Raw genomic sequence first — 22839 nt, 5'->3', positions numbered from 1 at the left:
ATAATGGTCTACAAGAATCGATCACTTATAGAATCATAGGGTTTAATGTATTCGAGTTAGTACTGTGTGGTAGACTTTTCTTATAAACATTTTATATATCTTCAATTTCCACCCTCTCAGCACCCAAGTAAGATAGGTGCATGGCTGTTTCTGTATTACAGAATTGCTTGATTTCCTTGGTGTCCATGTTATTAGATGGGAGGACTATGGCTAGACGTTGAAGTCCTGTTTCAAAAATAAGTGTTTTTTTTTTTTTTAAATACTTTACAATGAATGTACATAGTTTGTGAAAGAATGGTGTTAAGAGTTTAATATGCTTGTGCATTCCATCCATGGTCATGTATGTCTGCGAGGGTTATACACTGTGGCTTACCACAAGTGAAGTTGAGATGAGCCTTAAATGACAGATTTATTGGACAGAATGCATTGCTTTCGAGATGGGACGCCATTGTGTTGCCCAGGTTGGTCTTGGACTTCTAGATTCAAGATGTCTTCCTGAGGCAAGCTCTTGAATATTAGTCTGGAACTCTAGGCATGGGCAACTGTGCTCAAGAAAAAGAACGCTCTTTTCTATTCCAGAAGAAGTTCTCGTTCTGCCCTCATCCCTGCAAATGTGTTCCTTAAGTCTCCCTCACCTGCTCATTGACCCTCTTGCAGAAGATGGCGAGCATGAAGACAGCGCCCACGGGAGGCCCAATGTAGCTAGAAAATGAGCCAATATAGTGGAAGAGCTGTCCGTTCTGCGATGCCTGGACCAGCGGGACCCACAGGATGCTGATGACGATCAGGACAATGCCAAATATGCTGTCAGGAAAACACCGTGATTTAAAGATTCAACAACGGCAGTGTGCCCAGCCTCACCATCCCTGACATTAATCTTCTGTTCTCCCATTGAATTTCCAAGGGAAGTCAAGCTGCCTAACTCAGCACACAAGTCCTGATCTGGCTTCCCGCCGCATGATAATCTTGGTGACACATACACATAGCCCCACTGCCACCACGTTTGCTCAGGAGACCACACCCATTAGGAAACTGCTTGCTCACAATCATTTAAGACGCTGGGTTTCATGCAGTAACTCATCTCCCATGGACCACAGTTACCTCTCATACTCCTAACATTAAGGAATTCATTCTAGCTGTTGAAATACTCGAGTTAGGAAGTGTGCACTCCCTGTTTCTCACCACACCACACAACATCTGAGATGTTTGGTATTTGCGTTCTAATCTCTGTAAACTGACTCAGTTTCTCTCAACCTGGGAAAAAGAAAAACGACAAATCTGCTGGATTGGATAAATTATTAGCGGTGGATAGAAGTAGTTTGATGTTCGTTTCTAATTCATGTGTGCCTTGTACAGTTAGCACAAGAACACTGATAAAATAGACTTCAGACACACCAGAAGAGGGCATCAGATCTCATTACAGATGGTTGTGAGCCACCATGTGGTTGCTGGGGTTTGAACTCAGGACCTTGGGGACAGCAGCCAGTACTCTTAACTGCTGAGCCATCTCTCCAGTCCCAAGCGTTCGATTTTTCAAAATAGAACTTTCTATTTATGTTTCATGTTCTCCCTCTATATTTTCCACTTTAGTTTTTAAAACATTGTACAAAAATGGCAGATAGATTCTGCCTGAAAATTAAGTGAAGAACAGGACACCATGTTGGCTACTTTCACTTGTTTCCCTCTATCTACTGTCTTCAAGGCCCCCAGTCTGCCCAGGGTCTCCTAACTCCCGAAGCCACCTCTTGGACTTTGCCTCTTCTTGAGGATCTGTCCTTGTCAACGATGGCTCAACCTTTCGTGAATGCAGTTGATAAACTTCTCTGTGTAATGTGGATGAAGTCATTGATCGTTTCTGGACTGTAGACACAGAAACCATTAAAGACATTCAGCTGTCAGACTTACAGTGTGAGGTGTATCCCATTAAACACGGACTGATTTTTGGGCAGCAATGGTGTAGGGCTAACGAAGAGGGGGAGGGGTGAACAATAACCAGGCAGTGGGAGTCTGAAAAACTAAACTATATATGTTTAAAACTATGGCTATAATTTTTGGGTCTGCGAAGAGAAAGGTTGAGTTGAACATCTCCTAATGTTTCTTCCTCCATTGTAGAACCACGTTTTTAGTTTCCCTGAATCCAAAGACCAGGTATCTAGAGTTTCTGTCTATAGCCCCCCTCCTCAGAGGAGTTCTATGGAGAGACAGGGTCCCTTACCGTCCGGCTATCATGAGCTCTCTCTCTGATGCCTTCCTCCTCATCTTCGAGTAGAGGTCCATGGTGAAGACGGTGCTGGCACTGTTGAAGATGGAGGTCAGGGAGCTCATGAGAGAAGCCAACATGACTGACAGCATCAGGCCTCGCAGACCTGGGGTCAGAGGGTACAAGCTCTGGTTAAGGTGGATGTCATGGCTTAAAAGTGGTTTACTACATCAAAGACCCATCCAAGGATAAGGCACCCACAGAGCTATTAGCTAATTCAACTATCAACGTGCATCATGGCTGAGTTTTTCTTGGAGATTCAATCATTTAAGTCACACACATTATTGAGGAAGTTATTGAAACACAGTAGAGTTTCAATATGTGTTGGATCTTATGATTACTCGTGTGAAGTGAATATATCATTATGGAATGTTTATAACAAGGTCTAATGAAATTCATGTTTGTATGTAAAAGATGTGATGGTGAAATTCTTGTCTTTTAATCTGAGGGTTTAATTTTAAAAATATAAAGCTATCATGTGGATGGTTAGCTTCTATGGCTTAAAATTCACTTAAGAAGCATAAATATCTGAATTTATAATGCAAACATTTTCTGAGATTCTTCATCAGGTTCAGCTTAGTATTAGCCTAAATGATAAATATTACTTAAAGTCACATTCTGGGAACTAATTTGCAAGAGAAGGAAGAAGCTATCTTTCTTTCTTTTTTTAAATGTATGTGAGCACACTGTGGCTGCTTTCAGACACAGAAGAGGGCATTGGATTCCACTATAGGTAGTTTTGAACCAACATGTGGTTGTTGGGATTTGAACTTAGGACCTTTGAAAGAGCAGTCAATGCTCTTAACCACTGAGCCATCTCCCCAGCCTGGTACCCTCTTTCTTTAGAGAAGAAACTCTTGGCCTTGTGAAGACTTTGAGAATCGGAGACCTAGAGTCTTGGAAGATGATACTGCTGAAAAACCTTTTTGGGTAAAGTTGATAGATTTGAATCATTGCTGAGAGCTTCATAGTTTTCCTAACTCCCATAGTTTTCCTAATTCTTATTCTAGGCCTCCAGGTACAGGGTAAGACATGCATTCTAGTTTGTGGGTTCCTTAATTTAGACGAAGCTTGTGTATCTCAAGGAAGAGAAATGGCACAGTCGTGTCAACTGAGACCCCAGGTCACTTAGACTTTTTAGATCTGTACATGCTCAGAGTATGGCCCACACAGCAATGATCACTTTCTGAAATTCTAATCATCAGGGCTTGGCAGATGAAGCTTATGATTTAGACTGTAAAGCTACAGTGAGTTCCAAGGTGTAGGGCAATCACGCTTACTTTATCAATCATACTGATAAATTGTTAAGAGCCAAAGAAACTCATGAGGAATGGTGTATGCTTAGCTATTTGAGATATTATTCTAAAGTCAAGGTTAAAGTTAACTTCTAGTCTTCTGGATATATGCATTTGTAACAATACAACGCCTTCTTTGGCTAACAAATCATTTCAGTGTTAACTGAGCCATTAGACAGCGTTCACACTGAGCAATATTCTTCTAACAGAAATCATCTCCTCTCTACAGTCTCCAGACCCAGCCAGCTTGTGACAAGCAGACTGTGACTGTTTCTCAAGAATTATCTGATGAGTAGGACTGAATGAATGGAAGGATTATCAGAGTCTTCCCCAACCATATCCCTTGAGACATGCTATGGAAGTTTACCAACCGTCAGGCATCAGCTCCAGCACCAGGGTGGGGTAGGCATAGTTGGTGCAACCGACCGAAGTGCCACACTGTTTCTCGCACTCAGAAGGTACAACGCAGGCCACCTTATCTGAGGGGAGACACAGTTCATTGATCAGGACTCAGTGGGGCACAGAAGGAACATACAGGATCATAGATGGGAGAAGCTATATTTGCCTGGAAATTGGATGCTGAACTTTGAACTTGATGCACTTGTGCCTAGTTGGGAAAACACAGTGAATGTTGTGTGATGGGATTGACAATAGAAATGTGTCTTCCTTTCCTCATAAATGATCAGCTGTGCCTCCTTTACTTTTCCTAATCAAGAAAAAGTAATTTCTCAAGAAAAAAACCAAACCAAACCATCCAACCAACTGACCAACCAAAAAACAGCAGTAGTTATCCTCCTCTGACTCAGAAATAAATATTCCACAAACATCGACAAATGATTTGGTTTTGGTGTTCTCTCAGAGACCAAGATGTGAGTGTGTGGCTCCAAGACTTTCTTAGTCAAAGATGTTGCCCCACCCAAACTTAAAAGGTTATTGTGGTGGTTTGAATACGCTTGGCCCAGGAGTGGCACTATTAGGAGGTGCAGCCTTGTTGGAGTAGGTGTGTCACTGTGGGGGTGGGCTTTGAGACCCTCTTAGCTACCTGGAAGAAAGTTGCCTTTGGAACAAGATATAGAATTCTCGTCTTCTCCTGCACCATGCCTGCCTCGATGCTGCCATACTTCTTGCCTTAATGGTAATGGATTGAACCTCTGAACCTGTAAGCCAGCCCCAATTAAATGTTATCCTTTATAAAACTTGCCTTGGTCATGATGTCTGCTCACAGCAGACAGAAGTTGGTGCCAGGGACTGGGTTACTGCTTTGCTAGGCCTGATCATGTTTTTGTTTGAAGGAATGTGGATTTTGGGTCTTTGGTTTTGGAAAGCAATGGAATGCTTTATGTGGGACTTAAGGGGCCATCCCAGTAGGACTATGGGAGGCCTTCATTGGTGCGGAGGGTGATTTGAAGTTTGAGGATTGTCCTTATGATGTTTTGGTGAAGCTTCATTCTTCAGTGTACCTTGTAGGAGAGGAAAGCATCCTTCAAGAAGTGTTAGAAGCCTTGATGTCAGCTGGGAGGAGGGCCTCAAAGTCCTACTCCCAGGATGACACACTTCCTCCAGCAAGGCCACACCCACTCCAGCAAGGCCACACCCACTCCAGCAAGGTCAAAACCACTTCAACAAGGCCACACTTCCTAATAGTGCCACTCCCTGGGCACTATTCAAACCACCACATCCTTGAGTCAGCTCTCACATCCTTGTTCATTTCCACCTCATCTGGTGTACTTCTGGACTATCTTACACCAAATCCGCTCATGGGAACAGGACGCACTGTTTCAAAAGTCCGCTAGGAGACTGCAGCATGCGTGAAAGTGATACAGAAACATGCCCAGTCTGCCGATGTCCTCCTACCCCTTTTCTCTCTCTGCCGGGGGCCGGATGTCCTCCTACCCCTTTTCTCTCTCTGCCGGGGGCCGGATGTCCTCCTACCCCTTTTCTCTCTCTGCGGGGGGGGGGGGGGGGGCTGGTTCTAATGCTTCAGATTAATCCGGTCTACAGAATCGTGAATCTGTGTGTTCAAATGCTAAAGGTCCTTATCCCCAATTGGTTTTTAATCGATCAATAAAGAACCAACGGCCAGTGGCTGAGGAGGTAGACTGAGGCAAGCTCTTTAGATTTGTGTGGGCTAGGAGCTGGGAGGAAGAAAGATAGAGAATCGCCATGACTTGGGGGAGAAGGATGGGACATAAGAGGTGCAGGATAAAAAGCCAACTGACCACTTCCTGATTAGGCCTGGGGTAGCATGGGAAGGTTTAGGAGTCTCGGGAGCACCAGAGGGTAACATTTGCTAGCAGGAGGAGGTTTAGGAGTACCCAACCTTTGAGCTAGTCAGAGCATGTCAAAAAATTAGTGTGTGTGTGTGTGTGTGTGTGTGTGTGTCTTTCATTTGCGAATCTGGCTCTGGCTGGTGTCTGGGAGGGTGACCCTCCAAGAGCTGTCCAACTAAAATTACTGAGATATCCCTCCATCTCTCCTTCCAACCTATCAAAGTTTTTCTTATCTTAAAAACAACATGGCTTGCCTGTGTACAGAATTCGGCTGATCATCCCTGGCATCACCATGAGGAACATGGGCAGCAGCTTCAGGTAGCCACAGAGGATGCAGGCAGCCTTCACGTGGGACATGTTCTTGCCACATAAGCAGCGCTGTACAATGACCTGCCAGGGAAACGTGGCATATCAGTGCAGCAATCTGCTAGTGACTTTCAAGAGGGCAAGAATACATTTTCAAGGCTTAATACCATATATAATAAGAAATTATATGGTTAGAGATGAAGAACTGGCTCAGCTGTGAAAAGCTCTTGATATTGTTCATGCAGAGGACCAGGACATCTATAACTCCAGCTTGATGAATCCAATACCCTCTTTTGATCTCCATGGATGCAAGGCACACAGATTGTGCACATACTTAACTGCAGACAAAACACTCATATGCATAGAATAAAACTAAATTAAAAAAAACCATTTAAGAAAGGTATAGTTAGTGGAAACCAGTGAGCTTCATAGCACCATCAGGATTTGTGTTACTATTTAATTTACAGTGTTTATCCTCTGTAAATCTCCTGTTTCTCACTCCAAAGTAGAATATCTCTTGTAGGATATTTCAACATTTCATATAAAGTACACATGACCATTGTACAGAGAATATATATACATTATCTATTATTGAAGCATGGTTATCACACCCAGGTTGCAGCACAGTAAGGCAGCATGCTCCCCATGCCACTTCTGGAGCTGCCACAAGCTGTGTGATCTTGTCTTGAACACTGTACAAACATATCAACATCTTCCTTGTTATCATCAGAAAACGTACTTCTAGTGGGGCAAGCCAGTGACCATGGAAACGCCATATTTAGGAAGCCATGAAAATAGAACATTAAACATTCATTTCTAGAATTCTTCAGACTTTTCTGAAAACTCATCTAGTTAGGAACTGAAAGTTGCTGGAATGGGTGTGGTCCTGAGGAAGGGATCTGACGGAGACATCCATTTAGGGTCGAGTGTTCCAAGGTCTCTAACTCTTGTCACAGTGTTTGGCTGTGGTCTCCGTAGTCCCATCTGCTTCAGAAGGAAGCTTCTGATGATGGCTGTGGGAAACACTGGTCTATAGTATGGCAGAATGTTGTCAGAAGTCATTATATTGCTACTCCCCTCCCCCCTTTTTTCTTTTAGCAGAACAGTAGTATTTGGTTTTACCCTAGGTCCCTGGATTGTCTAGTCTTAGGTTCTTGGCCACCCAACCATTGTCAGCTGTGGTTTCCGTCTCACGGCATGGACCTGAAATTAGATCTTGGTTGGTTATTTTCACAAGCGTTGCTCCACTACTGCTCTGGCGTAACTTGCAGTAGATCAAAGGGTTTGCAGCCAGCTTGGTGTTTGCCTTTCTCCTCTGGTATTGTGCAGCATACCTTCCGGTACCATGAGCGTTAGTTTGTAGGGGTGAAGGCTCTAGTTAGGCACCAGCTCATCTTCTGTGTTCGGTGAGTCGTATAGGTGTTGTCATCAACAACAGGCTCTTATCATCAGCTTGTGTAGAAGAACCAATAACCTTGGCCGTAGCATGGGTTTGTGGGCTCCCGTAAAGACTTGTACAATTCCTAGTTTGCTCTTATTGTTTCCTGTTTGAGGGGTAAGTTGTGAGTTCTCCGTTTGCTACCTGATATACCTACCTGTGTGCTTCCTCCCAGTGATGGCTAAGGACTTCTTACTCCCCCAGAACCATAATCCAAGTAAGCCCTTCTAGAAGCTGTCGGAGTCATGATGATCACAGCAAAAGAACAGTACGCGGTTAAATGAGAGACGGGAAAACACAGCGCAGAAGAATGCTTTTGAGGGCAAGAGAAAAGGAGCAAGAGTTAGAGAAAGGAAAGAGAAAAATCGAAAAGAAGAAAAGATTTCTGGTCGAAGGAGTTCCATCTAAACTCAATAAATGTAAAAAAGGGAACTGCAACAAAGTCAAGATAAGAGTATTTCTAAAATACAATGTTGCAAACTCATGATCCCACTAAAAGTAGAGCATGGTAGAAAAGGTAGCAAGCAGGGCAACAGACAAAAATTAAACTATGGAGAAAAAAAATCCAGCAATAAAATTGTATAAATTGAATTAGATGAATATATGAAGAGTAAAAAATCTTTTAAAATTACAATAAAGTTAAAAGCCTGATATAAGTTTAGGACAGGGAGAGGGGGAAGGGGAGAGGAGAAAGGAGGGGGGGAGGGAGAGAGAAAGAGGGAGAAAATATGAGTCTCCAATAGTCAAAAGAAACAGTGGAGAAAAAAAAAAAAAAACCCACATTCTGGGGCAGGCAGGAAGACAGGATCATGAAAAGTATAACTCTGGTCTTTTTTATGGTTTGTGATGTTGCAGAATCTAGAGCTGTATACGTGGGCTGGAAGGAGGCTCCTGCACACCTGCAGCAGATGTGCAGCTTGGTCTTCATGTGGGTCCTGAACAACTGGAGCAGGGGCTGTCTGTTGCTGCCTGTGGATCCCGTTCCCCTAACCGGGCTGTCTCGTCTGGTCTCAGTGGGAAAGGATGTGCCTAGGCGGGCAGTGATTTGTAAAGTGAATAAAAATAAATTAATGGGAAGAAAAAAGAGAACAAACCAAATAATTGGGCTGGAGAGATGGCTCAGTGGTTAAGAGCACTGACTGCTCTTCCAGAGGTCCTGAGTTCAATTCCCAGCAACCACATAGTGGCTCACAACCATCTGTAATGGGATCCGATGCCCTCTTCTGGTGTGTCTGAAGATGACAGTGTACTCACATACAAGAAAAACAAACAAACAACAATAACAAAAACCAACCAAATACTCTAGAGCCGTTTACTTCCCAGCTTTTCATTTTGCATGTCTCTGCTGGCCACACTTAGCTTTGCAGCGTGTAGGCTGAGTGGGATCTCTCCCCTCTGTGAGACCCTATTCCGCTTCTAACTTGGAGCCATGTCTCTGTATGACATATATTTAAATCTATGGTCTTCATATGAGAGAAAGCATTCTGAATCTGGGTTTATCTCCCTCAATATTGCAGTTTATAAACCCACCCACTTTCCTGCAGATGACAATTTCACTCATAAAGGTGAAAATCAAACGTCATTGTCTGTGCACAGGACATTTTCTTCACCTGTCCGTATGCTGGTGCACGTCTGGAAAGATTTTGTAACTTGGGTATAGGGAACAGTGCTGCAGTAAATCCGGACATGCAAATATCTCTGGTCCACTGACTTAGTGTCTACGCACGGACCTGGTGGCCAATATGGTATTTGTAGCTTTTTGAGGGAGCTCTGTATGTATTTTAGTAGTGACTTTGCGAATTTACATTCTCAACAGTTTATAAGGGCTACTTCCCCTGACACTCCAAGGGTCATCTCCAGGACAAATTGTCTTCCTGGTGAAAGCCATTCTAATCATGAGGTGACTTTTATTTATAGTGAAAGCTGGGGACCCAACTCCTTTATTTATAATGTTCTTGGTTGATTTTGCATTTTCAAACATAAAAATATTACTTTCTTCTGCTTTTCAGGAGTTCCATTTAAAAAATCAGTTCGGCTTCAGAGGGTTCCTGTCACGTGTAGAAACTTCCTTTCTTTGCAGCTTCCAATATTTTGTCTTTGCATTTAAGTTTTGACAGTTTGACTGTAACATGTCTACATGTGAATATCTTTTGAATCATCCTGTTAGCTGTTCAGTGAGCTTCTTCCTGGCTTTTCATCGCTGGTTCCTTTCCCAGACTTGGGAGGTTTCCGCCACCATTTCTCTGAATGGTTTTCTCTCCCCCGCTCCCCAAGGTTTCTATTTTTTCTGCTTGGTGTATCTGCTGCTGAATTTCTCTATTGACTTTTAATTTTTTTTTTTTTAATTACAGATGGTTGTGAGCCACCATGTGGTTGCTGGGAATTGAACTCAGGACCTCTGGAAGAGCAATCAGTGCTCTTAGCCGCTGAGCCATCTCTCCAGCCCCTCTATTGACTTTTTAGTTCAATTATGTTTTCTTCCCCTAAATGACTTGTTACTTATAAATATCTTGAATCTCTTGTGCAGTTCTCAGTCTGTCAATATAGTGTCCTCCTCACCCCCCTGAGTATGGCTGTACGCATCCTTCTGAATACTGTGTTAGGTAAATCTCACACCTCCATCTCATTATAGAGAGTTGATGGAGATTTTACTTGCTGTCAGCTGGGATCCATTTTCCAGTTTCTAACTGTTTTTTCAACCCCTCTGTGCATCTCTCTGTATTAAATGAAGGAGTCATGTCTCCAGATATCTGTGGACTGTTCTTGGGTGGGAGCCATCTCTCTCTGCCTTTCCTTCCAGGTGCCCCTGGGTTCTTTGTAACTCTCGCTGTTTTTGGTTCTTAGCAGCTTGTAAGAAATCACAGTGTGAAGTCTTGCTATCTTTTTTAGGGAGATAGGATAAAAGTGGAATCTCCCACTCTGATACATGACTGACGCCACAGCCCTGTTAAGAAGAAATACAGTGAGGGTGTTCCGCCAATCCGAAGATGTTTTGATACATTTTGAGTAGTGATTGCCAAGAAACTGTTAATGGAAAAGAATAAAGCTAGAGAAAAACACAACACGTGCATAAACACGTGTATACTCACATACACACAAGTTCACACATATGTGCACACATGGGCACACACACTTGCCTGCATACACATGCATGCACACACACATACACACAATTTTACATGCACACATGTGTGCACAAACACACTTGTGCACACATATGCACACAGAGCAAAAATGTGTGTGTCTATGTGTCTATGTGTGTGCATGCACATGTGTGCGTGTGCATGTATGTGTGTGTGTGATAGCAACTAATTACTTTCATATAATGACAGAAATTGTAGACTGAATGCTCTAAAATTGTGATCAAGATCTGTAGAAAGGTTGGGACAATAGTAGACCGGGAACCAAAGAAGGAAAACTAAATTCTCAATTAAGAGAAAAATGCTAAAACTAGAAAGTCTAAAGAGAGAACTATAAACCTTTGAATTATTTGGGGGCCAATGAAGTTTAAGATCCTGATTCAGTGTGTCACTCTACACTTGGTGGGCATCTATTTCTACTGCCCTCAAAAATTATGTCAATTCTGACGTGTCACAGAATATACCAAATACAGTGATTCAGGGACTAGAAAGGAATACTGAAACATTTAAAGTGAAAGAGCTGAACCGATTTCTTTTGAGGGGGGAGATAGTGTGGTAAGGAGAGACCAAAACACCTATTTCCTTCAAGACATGACACAAAGTGTCTGACACTTTAAACATTGTCAATATGTACAAAAGAGAAGAAGCTAGATGCTCTTGCATGAAACAAGAAAAATAAAAACAAACACAGGCACATGTGCAAATGCCCAGGCTCACCTGATCTGCACACCAGTACCAGATAGCTAAAATGGTCATTCCAAATATCAGTCCTGGCCACGGAATGTCTCCAGTGACAGGATCTCGGAAGATGTGGAAGGAGTCGGGCTGAGGAGTGTAGCACTTGGGGCTGATCGTCAGGTTGTCCCCCTCCACTACAGAGGGGATGGCGTTCATGTACTTCTCTGTAAAGCTCTCATAGCCTCCGACTTCAGCAAAAGCTAGAAAGGCATCAGATACAATGTGTGAGAATTTCAAACACCTCATGCTCAAAAGAACTCTGTTGCAGTGAAGGTAGCTGAGTGCCACCCATTAGCACAGTCACATCTTTAGTATTTTTCCAATGGTCCATATATGCCTTTGAGATCATTCATGATAGAATAATGGCTTCCACTGAGTACTCAAAGAAAATATTGTTTCTTTCATATTTCTTAAATAAATCACTTAACAAGGCGATGAACTCATACATTAAAAAAAAAAACAACAACAAATTTATGTAGCACAATTAAGCTGGCCACTTAATAACATTTGCCTAGTACCAAACTCTATACATCTCATCAAACTGTTTACAGTTACAAAATAGCAATTTAGAAGCAATGGAACTTTGTTATGGTTTTATACTTTCTCTGTCAGTTACATTTATACTCCACACACACACACACACACACACACACACACACATACACACACACACACACACACACAAAGAGAGGTGGGGGGGAGAAATAGATTGTAGGTGAAGACAGAGCAAACCATAGAATGAGAAGCAGCCAGAAGAATAGAACAGATTGTCAGAGTTAGTCTGGGACCAAGCAGAGCAATTTAGTCAGAAGTTGAGAGAAGCCAGTTTGAATGAGTCAGCTTCAAGGAGTGTGAGCCAGACCAGCTGAGTTGAACTAGCCAGCCAGAGTTCAGAAAGAGCTAGAAAGGGTGAGTTTATTCAGCAGTAAGCCTTCAAGACAAGTACATCAGGTGAATAAAAGTTACTTTTACATTCCCCTCAACTTGCTTTTTGATCATGACATTCTATTGCAGCAGTAGAACCCCTAACTACACAGGAGATAGGGACTTGGAGGAGGTGTGTAACAAGGTAGGTGGGATTTGACTCAAACCATTCTCAGTGTCTTCTTTGCTTCATGCTTGTGAACTCAAAGATTCTGCTCCAGTATCATGTTTACCTGCCTGCCACATTACTTTTCATCATGATGACCATGGATTCCTATACCCTTTAAACTGCAAGCCCCAAATAAACTCTTCATTCTAAAAGCTGCCCTTGGCATAGTGTTTTGTCACAGCAAGGGGAAAACAACTAAGACAGAAGTTTCTGTGACAGGCCTGATCATAATGGGTTTTCAAAAATGTATTTGTTTTTGAGGGAATGTAAAAGATTTGGGACTATAAAAATGTTTGGATGCTATGAGTACTACTTAATGGGTTGGCCTAGTACAAGCTAGAGAAGACAATGTGTTCCATTATCTACATGTCTGTCCTTGTTCTGATATCACATTGGTTTTCTCTTTTTGCTCAGGATTGCTTTAGCTATGTGCTGTCTTTTGTGTTTTCATGTTAATGTTAAGATAATTTTTTTTCTATCCCAACTAGATGAGGATTTTGATTGGGATTGTATTAAATCTGTAAATAGCATTTTGGCAAAAATGGTTATTTATTTTTACAAGTTAATTCTACCAATCTGTGAGTGTGAGATGTCTTTCCATTTTTGAGTCCCTTTATCTCTTTCTTCAGAGGTTTAAAGTTTTTATTGTGCTGTCTTTCATTTTTGTGTTCAGCTTTACTTTGATATATTTTGTTTTCTTTGAGGATATTGTGAATGGGAATGTGTCCACAATCTTATTCTCAGTGTGTTTGCTGTTGGTATTTAGAAAAGCTATTGTGTTTTAAAATTTTATTTTTAAAATCTTTCACATTGTTGATTATTTCTAGAGGTTTTCTTGTAGATCTTTGGAATTTCTTGTGTATAGTATACCATTTGTAAACAGGTGTAGTTTGATTTCTTTTCTGATTTGTATCCTTTTAATCCATCATTGCCTTTCCAGCCATTTTTTTTTAACACAGTTGCCTAGATAACCCCCAAGATATGAAATTGAAAATAGTAAAAATAAACTCATCAAAAAATTCAGGCCATTTAAGAAAGGCACAAAGGAATTTCTCAAGAAACGTAAAGAGAAGAAACAGCTGCACTGAAGCACAACATAAGGCTGGAGAGGGTGATGAGGAAATGAACACAGGATTTCAAGATGCAAGAAACAGAAAACTGAAGAGGACTCAGGTCAAAAAAGCTCCATAACCCATTTAGAAAACTCAGGGGAATGCTTTACAAGGAGATCAAATCTAGAAGAAAAGAGCATAAACATTCAAGATAAAGTAGGTGGTCTAGATGTTCGTTCGCATCTGCCCAGGAAAGGTTTGTGGGACAGTGACTACCAACAGATTAATGCCTTGGTCTGCCAGGACTGAAGCTACTTCCCCTGCCTACCCACAGTCTCTACCTAACACAGCCAAAGACCCCAGCCAGATGACTGGACCGTTAACATTCCCATTAAGGGAACTAATATGAAACAGAAGTACGAAGCAGTAAAGTCAGGAGACAACAGTACAGAACAAACAGACAGAATTATCTCCCATAATTCCCTAGCATACAGTCTTCACTTACCAAACCCCATGAGAATTAAGGAGCCAACCAGCATGATGAAAGTCTGCACAGAGTCTGTGTAGATCACTGAGGCCAAGCCCCCTGTGGAGAGAAAATAATGGAGCAGGTCATTTTATCCATGCATACTGATTTTCCTCTTTACCTCTGGGCTCTCCTCTTTCCCAAACATAGAAAGGAGTCAGCAGACAACATAGCATGGGTCCCATGTGAGACATAGCTTGTCTTGACAGTAGTTTTCCCTAAGAGTTTATTCATATATTTAATTCATTTTCTTTCTCTTGTCTTACTGAGATACAAAGTTCTATGAATTATTGGTGGAGCTCCATGTTGGTAAGGTTTTAAATGAGAGGAAAGTGAATATTGCATGCTATGACTGCTTACCATAACAATCTACTCAATTACCTGATATCTGTATCCATATATCTATGTATCTATATATCTATGTATCTATCTATATATATATCCATGTATCTATGTGCCTATCTATATATTTATGTATCTATCCAAATATCTATGTATCTATGTATCTATGTATCTATCTATCTATATATCCATGTTATGTGCCTATCTATATATTTATGTATCTATCCATATATCTATGTATCTATGTATCTATCTATCTATATATATATCCATGTATCTATGTGCCTATCTATATATTTATGTATCTATCCATATATCTATGTATCTATGTATCTATCTATGTATCTATCTATCTATCTATCTATCTATCTATCTATCTATCTATATATCCATGAATCTATGTGTCTATCTATATATTTATGTATCTATCTATATATCTATGTATCTATCTGTCTGTCCATATCTATCAAGATCTATCCATCCATCCATCTATCTATCTATCTATCTATCTATCTATCTATCTATCTATCCATAAATCTATGTGTCTATCTATATATTTATGTATCTATCTATATATCTATGTATCTGTCTGTCCATATCTATCAAGATCTATCCATCCATCCATCTATCTATCTATCTATCTATCTATCTATCTATCTATCTATCTATATTTCTCAGTAAACCTTGTTTGTTTGGGACACATCATTGTTCTATTAGTTGGAGTCCAGAAATAATGACTGACTTGTATTTTGTAACAGTCATATATGAGGAAAGATATCCTCTTTAACTTCTAGCCTCATTGGATTTAGAACAAGGGTGAGGTGGGAAATCAGAAGTCAGTGTCCTGTCGCTCATGAGTCTGAAATAGTGTTCAATGCACAACAGTCACTTCAGATTAACTTCGTCCCACTGTCTTATCTTCTCCAAGTAAGTGAGTATAAACTATACCAGCTGATTTAAAATGTATGAAAAGGAGTTTTGTTTCCTATGTGTGAGACACTAGACCAACATCTAAGCTTCATGAGAAGCTGTTTGAACAATTGCCTCATACTTTCCACAGTCAAACTATCCCTGCAGTTACTCCATTTTAGGCATGACAACTGTAGTCCAAATTCTGTGATCTGACATTTTATATCAGTTTGCTGATTATAGTTTACTGATTTAGTTACTGAGTACACAGCTGAATGAAATCATACATCCTTCAATCTGTCCACCCTACCATTTTCTTTATTATAATTACATCATTTCTCCCTCTAACCTCTTTCATATACCCTCTCCTTGCTCCTTTTCAAATTCATGACCTCTTTTCCACTAATTGTTGCTACAGGAGTTCATGGGCACATATGTACACATATATTTCTAAATATAACCCGCTCAGCCTGCATATTGTCTCAGTCAATCTTCTTACACCTAACAAAGAGCATTCTGTCCTATTTCTTCCAATCGCAGCTCTCATCCTGTGCTGTATTCTCAACGTGGCAACAGGATGGTACCCTCCATTTGGCCCTCAGAAGGATAACAGCGAGTCTACTAATCACAGATTGGGGAAGGACACACAGAACACATTATGGGTGAGTCGAACCAGAGTCAGACTTACCAGCCACTGTGTAAAACGCTGTGATAGCCAAGAGGATGAAGACTGCCAGGTAGAGGTTCAACCCCAAGGCCAGTTGAATGAATATGGCTCCGGAAAATATCGTCGACTATGAAAGCAACAGTCAGGGATAGGAAAGAAACAGGGATTTCAGGCCTCTGATTTCTCTGCTCCAACATCCACCCCCTTTCCTCGCTCTCCTCATAGACTCTAGACCCTCCTACGAGATTCCAGTTAGATGTCTCTACCCACAATATCCTCTGCAAGTTACGGAACAATTTTCACTCTGTTTTCTGCACACTCACCACAGGTAGTTCATTGTTCACAGAGTATATAAAGGAAGTGTTGCGTCCTTGTAGGGGGAGGGGCTGATAGTAAGCTCTGGTTCCCTAATTAGTTTCTGATTTGGTCAGTGAAGAAGGTGGGAGCCAACTGCTGGCTATAGGATAAAGGTAGGACCTTGTTTTTCCGAGGAAAAAGGAATTTAAGGAAAGAGAAGGGGCCTTTTCAGCCAGGCTTTGGAACAAGAAGCATGCAACAACCATGTAAGATCCTGGGACAGCTAGAGCCAGCAGCCTCAGCCGCCAGCGGATGGCTGATACAGGCTAGCTGATAAGGGCAGGGCAGGAGATTCTGCGCCCAGCAATTGTGTTATCTGGCAAGTTCAAAGATAATAAAGCGGTCTGAATGTTTTTCTTCCGAAGAGCAAACGTGGGCAGAGAAAGAAGCCAGGGTGGTAGCTGGCGGCTTGGCAAGCCAGGAGGAACGGGCAAACCGGGAGTGTGGCTGGCGGCGGGACTAGTGGAAGCATGCTTTTGAAAAATTACATGCCACATGTGTCCTAACCCTTTTCTGTACCATAGAGCTTAGAGAAGCTCAGTAGTCACCTATAGTAACTCTCTTGAGGAAGGTATTTTTAAAAAAATTATTGGCTTAAGTATTCCATCGATGAAAATTTTAGGATCCTAATTGTTTTTTTTATATAATCACATGCTGCTTCAAAAATCGTAATTGAAGGGATGATTTAAAAAAATAAATGAAAAAGATCTCTTTTCAAAATGTTTTAACTTCTAAGGATGCATTTTATCTGCCCGTTTATTTGTTCATTTTTAAGAGGGTAACAATGTTTCTCCCTTCGCTTATTCATATTGCTGCCAATTGTAGGTACCATAGTAGAGAGAGTTCACCAATATGCTAAGCCTCCATTTTCCGTAGGGGCAGAAGGGTTCAGCCTTCTTGGAAAAGACCGATACCCAGCTAGCTCACTCCACTTACTTTTTTCAAACATACAAGGTTAACTGGGGCTGGGGAAGGTTCCAGTTACTAAAGTTGTCTTGCCCTTGCTGTCCATGAGAGCAGACAAGCCACACAAATCTCAGTCCCTTTTGACCAGGGCTAGCCACAGTCAAAAGTAAGAACTCCAGGTTTGTCTTAGGACCAAGGCTGGTGCAGCTGCAAGCTCTCACAGAGCACCAGATGCAAATTCTCACACGACATTTGCTCAAGGTTCAAACAGTCTCAAAACAATTTCTCAGCCTCTGCTGATTAACCCAAACATAGCAAAGGCTATGCTGAGACATTGCATTAAAGTCTGACGCAATGGCTTTACGATCCATTTCACTTAAAGCCAGACATAAAGGCTTTGGTAGACATATTATTGTATTCCATTTCCTCCCTCTAAACTCTCTCATATACATTTAAGGCCCTTCCCCTACTAATTATTATTCCATGCATGTATATGTGTATGTGTGTGTGTGTGTGTGTGTGTGTATGCATATGGTGTATATATATGTGTATATGTACATTTATTCCTAAATATAATCTGTTTAGTCCATAGGTTACCTGTATATTTATTTTCAGGGTTAACCATTTGGTAAAGGACAAACAACTGGTTTGCTCTTCCCCGGGGAAGACAACCTTTCTTGATCCCAGCTTTCCTTAGTTCTTTAGGTAGGGTGGAGGGTTGTGGGATTCCCATGGCTAGTGTGACATGACCACTGGCGTCCTCTTTATTTCAGCTCAAGTTTGGGCAGTCATGTGTGACTTCTGATGTTACTATCTTCCTACAACTCTTGAAATAATTCACAAATCCCCACCTTTACTTTCCCCTAACTACCTCTAAGGCAGGTCTTGATTTTATAATTATTTTGTTGCTATGGACACCGAGGCCTAGGTACACAGACAGAAGCCTATATGCCATGATGTCATTCTAAAGCCCAGACTTATGAAACACTGTTTTGGTGCTGTAGTGTTGCTTTACTTAACGAGATAGAGCTATTATTCTTAGAAGCTGTGATTAAGACAACCTTAATTGATTACTGTGTTAGTAATTTTATAGTCAAATTAACAAGATAATTATTGATGTTATTTCTCCCCCTGGTGAAATGAGCCAGTTCAAGCCAGATTAGAGTATATAAGTGCAGATTTATCAGGAAGCCAGGGAGTCTCCCTGGGGAGGGAGAGAGAAGAGGGGGAAGAGAAGGGGAGGATTGAGCACAGGCAGACAGAAGAGGAGTAAGAGAAGGAGGAGGAGGAGCTTCATGTCTCCACCTGCACTCAGAAGCTAAGGCTGGCCCATAGCTCTCTGTACCCAAATCCCACCCAGAGAGAGCTGGTCTCCCAGGAGTGCTGACATACCTAAGATCACAGACTCACAGGGCCACAGGAAGCATAAGCTCTAGTCAAAGACAGCAAGACCAACTAACACCAGAGATGACCAGATAGAGGCAAGCACAAGAGCCTAAGCAAGAGAAACCAAGGCTATTTTGCATCATCAGAACCCAGTTCTCCTATCTCAGAAACTTCTGGATACTCCAACACACCGGAAATGCAAGATTAGGATTTAAAAATCACATCTCATGATGATTATAGAGGACTTTAAGAGGGACACAACAGTCAAAGAAAATGCAAAATGCAAAAATATCCTAACCCAAAACATACAGGAAATACAGACCACAATGAGAAGGCCAAACCTGAGGACGCTAGGTATAGAAGACAGTGAAGATTCTCATCTTAAAGGACCACTAAATATCTTCAACAAGATTATAAAAGAAAACTTCCCTGACCTAAGAAAGATATGCCCATAAACATACAAGAAGCCTACAGAACTCCAAATAGATTGGACCAGAAAAGAAATTACTCCTGTCACATAATAGTAAAAACACCAAATGCACAAAACAAATAAATATTAAAAGCAGTAAGGGGAAAAGGTCAAGTAACATATAAAGGCAGACCTATCAGAATTACATCAGACTTCTCAACAGAGACTATGAAAGCTAGAAGATCCTTGGCAGATGTCATACAGATCCTAAGAGAACACAAAGGCCAGCCCAGGCTACTATACACAGTAAAACTCTCAATTACCATAGATGGAGAAACCAAGATATTCCCTGACAAAACCAAATTTACACAATATTTTTCCACAAATTGAGCCCTACAAAGGATGATAGATGGAAAAGTCTAACACAAGGAGGGAAACTACACATTAGAAAAAAGCAAGAAAGTAATCTTTTTGCAACAAACATAAAAGAAGATAGCCACACAAACATAATTCCATCTCTAACAACAAAAACAAAGGAAGCAACAATCACTATTTCTTAATATCTCTTAACATCAATGGACTCAATTCCCCAATAGAAAATCATAGACTAACAGACTGGATACATAAACAGGACCCAGCATTTTGCTGCATAAGGAAATGCACCTTAGTGACAAAGACCAACACTACCTCAGAGTAAAAGGCTGGAAAAAAATTTCCAAAAATAAATAAATAAATAAATAAATAAATAAATAGTTCCAAGAAACAAGCAGGAATAGCCATTCTAATATTGAATAAAATTGGCTTTCAACCAAATGTTATCAAAAAAAGATAAGGAAGGACATTTCATACTCATTAAAGGAAAAATCTACCAAGATGAACTCTCAATTCTGAACATCTATGCTCCAAATGCAAGGGCAACCACATTCATAAAAGAAACTTTACTAAAGTTCAAAGCACACATTGTACCTCACACAATAATAGTGGGAGACTTCAACACCCCACTCTCATCAATGGACAGATCATAGAAACAGAAACTAAACCGAGATACAATGAAACTAACAGAAGTTGTGAACCAAATGGATTTAGCAGATATTTATAGAACATTTCATCCTAAAACAAAAGAATGTAACTTCTTATTACCTCATGGTACCTTCTCCAAAACTGACCATATAATTGGTCACAAAACAGGCCTCAAGAGATACAAGAAGATTGAAATAATCCCATGCATCCTATCAGATCACTACAGACTAAGGCTGGTCTTCAATAACAACAAAAACAACAGAAAGCCCACATACACATGGAAGCTGATCAACACTCTACTCAATAATAACTTTGTCAAGGAAGAAATGAAGAAAGAAGTTAAAGACTTTAGAATTTAATGAAAATGAAGGCACAATATACCCACATGTATGGGACACAATGAAAGCAGTGCTAAGAGGAAAACTCATAGCTGAGTGTCTCAAAAAAGAAATTGGAGAGAGGATACACTAGCAGCTTGACAGCTCACCTAAAAGCTCTAGAACAAAATGAAGCAGATACACCCAAGAGGAGTAGACTGCAGGAAATAATCAAACTCAGGGCTGAAATTAACCAAGTAGAAACAAAAAGAACTATACGAAGAATAAACAAAACCAGAAGCTGGTTCTTTTGAGAAAACCAACAATATAGATAAACCCTTAGCCAGAATAACCATAGGGCACAGAGAGTATATCCAAACCAACAAAATCAGAAATAAAAAGGGAGATCTACCAACAGAAATGGAGGAAATTTAAAAAAATATATCAGATCCTACTACAAAAGCCTATACTCAACAAAACTGGAAAATCTGGAGGAAATGGACATTTTTCTGGTCAGATACCAGGTACTAAAGTTAAATCAGAATCACAAAAACCATCTAAACAATCCCATAATCCCTAAAGAAATAGAATCAATCATTATAAGTCTCCCAACCAAAAAAAGCCAAGAACCAGATGGTTTTAGTTCAGAATTCTATTAGACCTCCAAAGAAAAACTAATACCAATACTCTTCAACCTATTCCCCAAAATAGAAACAGAAAGAATATTACCCAATTTGTTCTTCAAAGTCACAAATATGCTTATATCTAAACCACACAAAGACCCTACAAAGAAAGAGAACTTCAGATCAATTTCTCTTGTGAATATCGGATGCAAAAAATACTCAATAAAAATCTTTCAAACCAAATCCAAGAACATATCAAAGCGATCCTTCACCATGATCAAGTAGGCTTCATCCCAGGGATGCAGGCATGGTTCAATATATGGAAATTCTTCAACGTAATCCACTATATAAACAAACTCAAAGGAAAAAATGATAATATCATTAGATGCTGAAAAAGCCTTTGACAAAATTAAACACCCCTACATGATAAAAATTTTGGAATTCTAGGCCCATACCTAAACATAGTAAAAGCAAGATACAGCAAACCAGTAGCCAACATCAAACTAAATGGAGAGAAACTTGAAACAATCCCATTAAAATCAGGGACTAGACAAAGCTGCTCACTCTGACCCTACCTATTCAATATAGTACTGGAAGTCCTGGCCAGAGCAATTAGACAACAAAAGAAGGTCAAAGGGATTCAAACTGGAAAGGAAGAAGTCAAAATATCACTATTTGCAGATGACATGATAGTATATCTAAGTGACTCCAAAAATTCCACCAGAGAATGTCTAAACCTCATAACTTCAACAAAGTGGTTAGATATAAAATTACCTCAAACAAATCAGTAGCGTTCCTCTACTCAAAAGATAAACATGCTGAAAAAGAAATTAGGGAAAAGACACCTCACAATGGTCACAAACAATATGAAACACCTTGGTGTGACATTAACTAAGCAAGTAAAAGATCTGTATGACAAGAAATTCAAGTCTCTGAAGAAAGAAATTGAAGATCTCAGAAGACAGAAAGATCCCCCATGCTCATGGATTGGCAGGATTAGTATAGTAAAAATGGCCATCTTGCCAAAAGATCCCCATCAGGATTAGTATAGTAAAAACGGCCATCTTGCCAAAAGATCCCCATCAAAGTTCCCACTCAATTCTTCATAGCGTTAGAAAGAGCAATTTGCAAATTCATTTGGAATAACCAAAAACCCAGGATAATATAAACTACTCTAAACAATAAAAGAACTTCTGGGGAAATCATCCCTGGCCTCAAGCTGTATTACAGAGTGATATTGATAAAAACTGCATGGTATTGGTACAGAGACAGGCAGGTAGATCAGTGGAATTAAAGACCCAGAAATGAACCCACACACCTATGACCACTTGTTTTTTGACAAAGGAGCTAAAACCATCCAGTGGAAAAAAGAAAGCATTTTCAACAAACTGTGCTGGTTCAACTGGAGGCCAGCATGTAGAATGCACATTGATCCATACTTATCTCCTTGTACAAAGGTCAAATCCAAGTGGATTAAGGACTTCCACATAAAACCAGCTACACTAAAACTAATAGAAGAAAAAGTGGGGAAGAGCCTTGAACACATGGGCACAGGGGAAATTTCCTGAACAGAACACCAATGGCTTATGCTTTAAGATCAAAAATTGGCAAACGGGACCTCATAAAATTGCAAAGCTTCTGTAAGGCAAAGGACACTGTCAGTAGGACAAAACAGCAACCAACAGATAGGGGAAAGATCTTTACCAATCCTACATCCAATAGAGGGCTATTATCCAAAATATACAAAGAACTCAAGAAGTTAGAATCCAGAGAATCAAATAACCC

At 40.5% G+C, this 22839-nt stretch overlaps 1 protein-coding gene across 1 annotated transcript in view; it reads right to left on the bottom strand.

Annotated features, from left to right (window-relative positions):
• LOC308437329 (solute carrier family 5 member 4B) overlaps positions 1–22839 on the bottom strand; it is a gene marked incomplete at both ends in the record, with an annotated part of 41280 nt that overhangs the window by 5764 nt on the left and 12677 nt on the right. Inside the window, 7 exons of the mRNA XM_080938440.1 lie at positions 636–804; positions 2216–2366; positions 3927–4034; positions 6080–6215; positions 11427–11647; positions 14098–14178; positions 16058–16163. Coding sequence (XP_080794566.1) covers positions 636–804; positions 2216–2366; positions 3927–4034; positions 6080–6215; positions 11427–11647; positions 14098–14178; positions 16058–16163 — 972 coding nt within the window. The remainder of the gene's footprint in view (positions 1–635; positions 805–2215; positions 2367–3926; positions 4035–6079; positions 6216–11426; positions 11648–14097; positions 14179–16057; positions 16164–22839) is intronic.

This window comes from Micromys minutus (genome assembly GCF_963924665.1).
Source record: "Micromys minutus genome assembly, chromosome: 25".
Lineage (NCBI taxonomy): Eukaryota > Metazoa > Chordata > Mammalia > Rodentia > Muridae > Micromys > Micromys minutus.
Note: the sequence above shows the minus strand (reverse complement) of the source record. Positions and strands in the feature narration are given on the sequence as shown.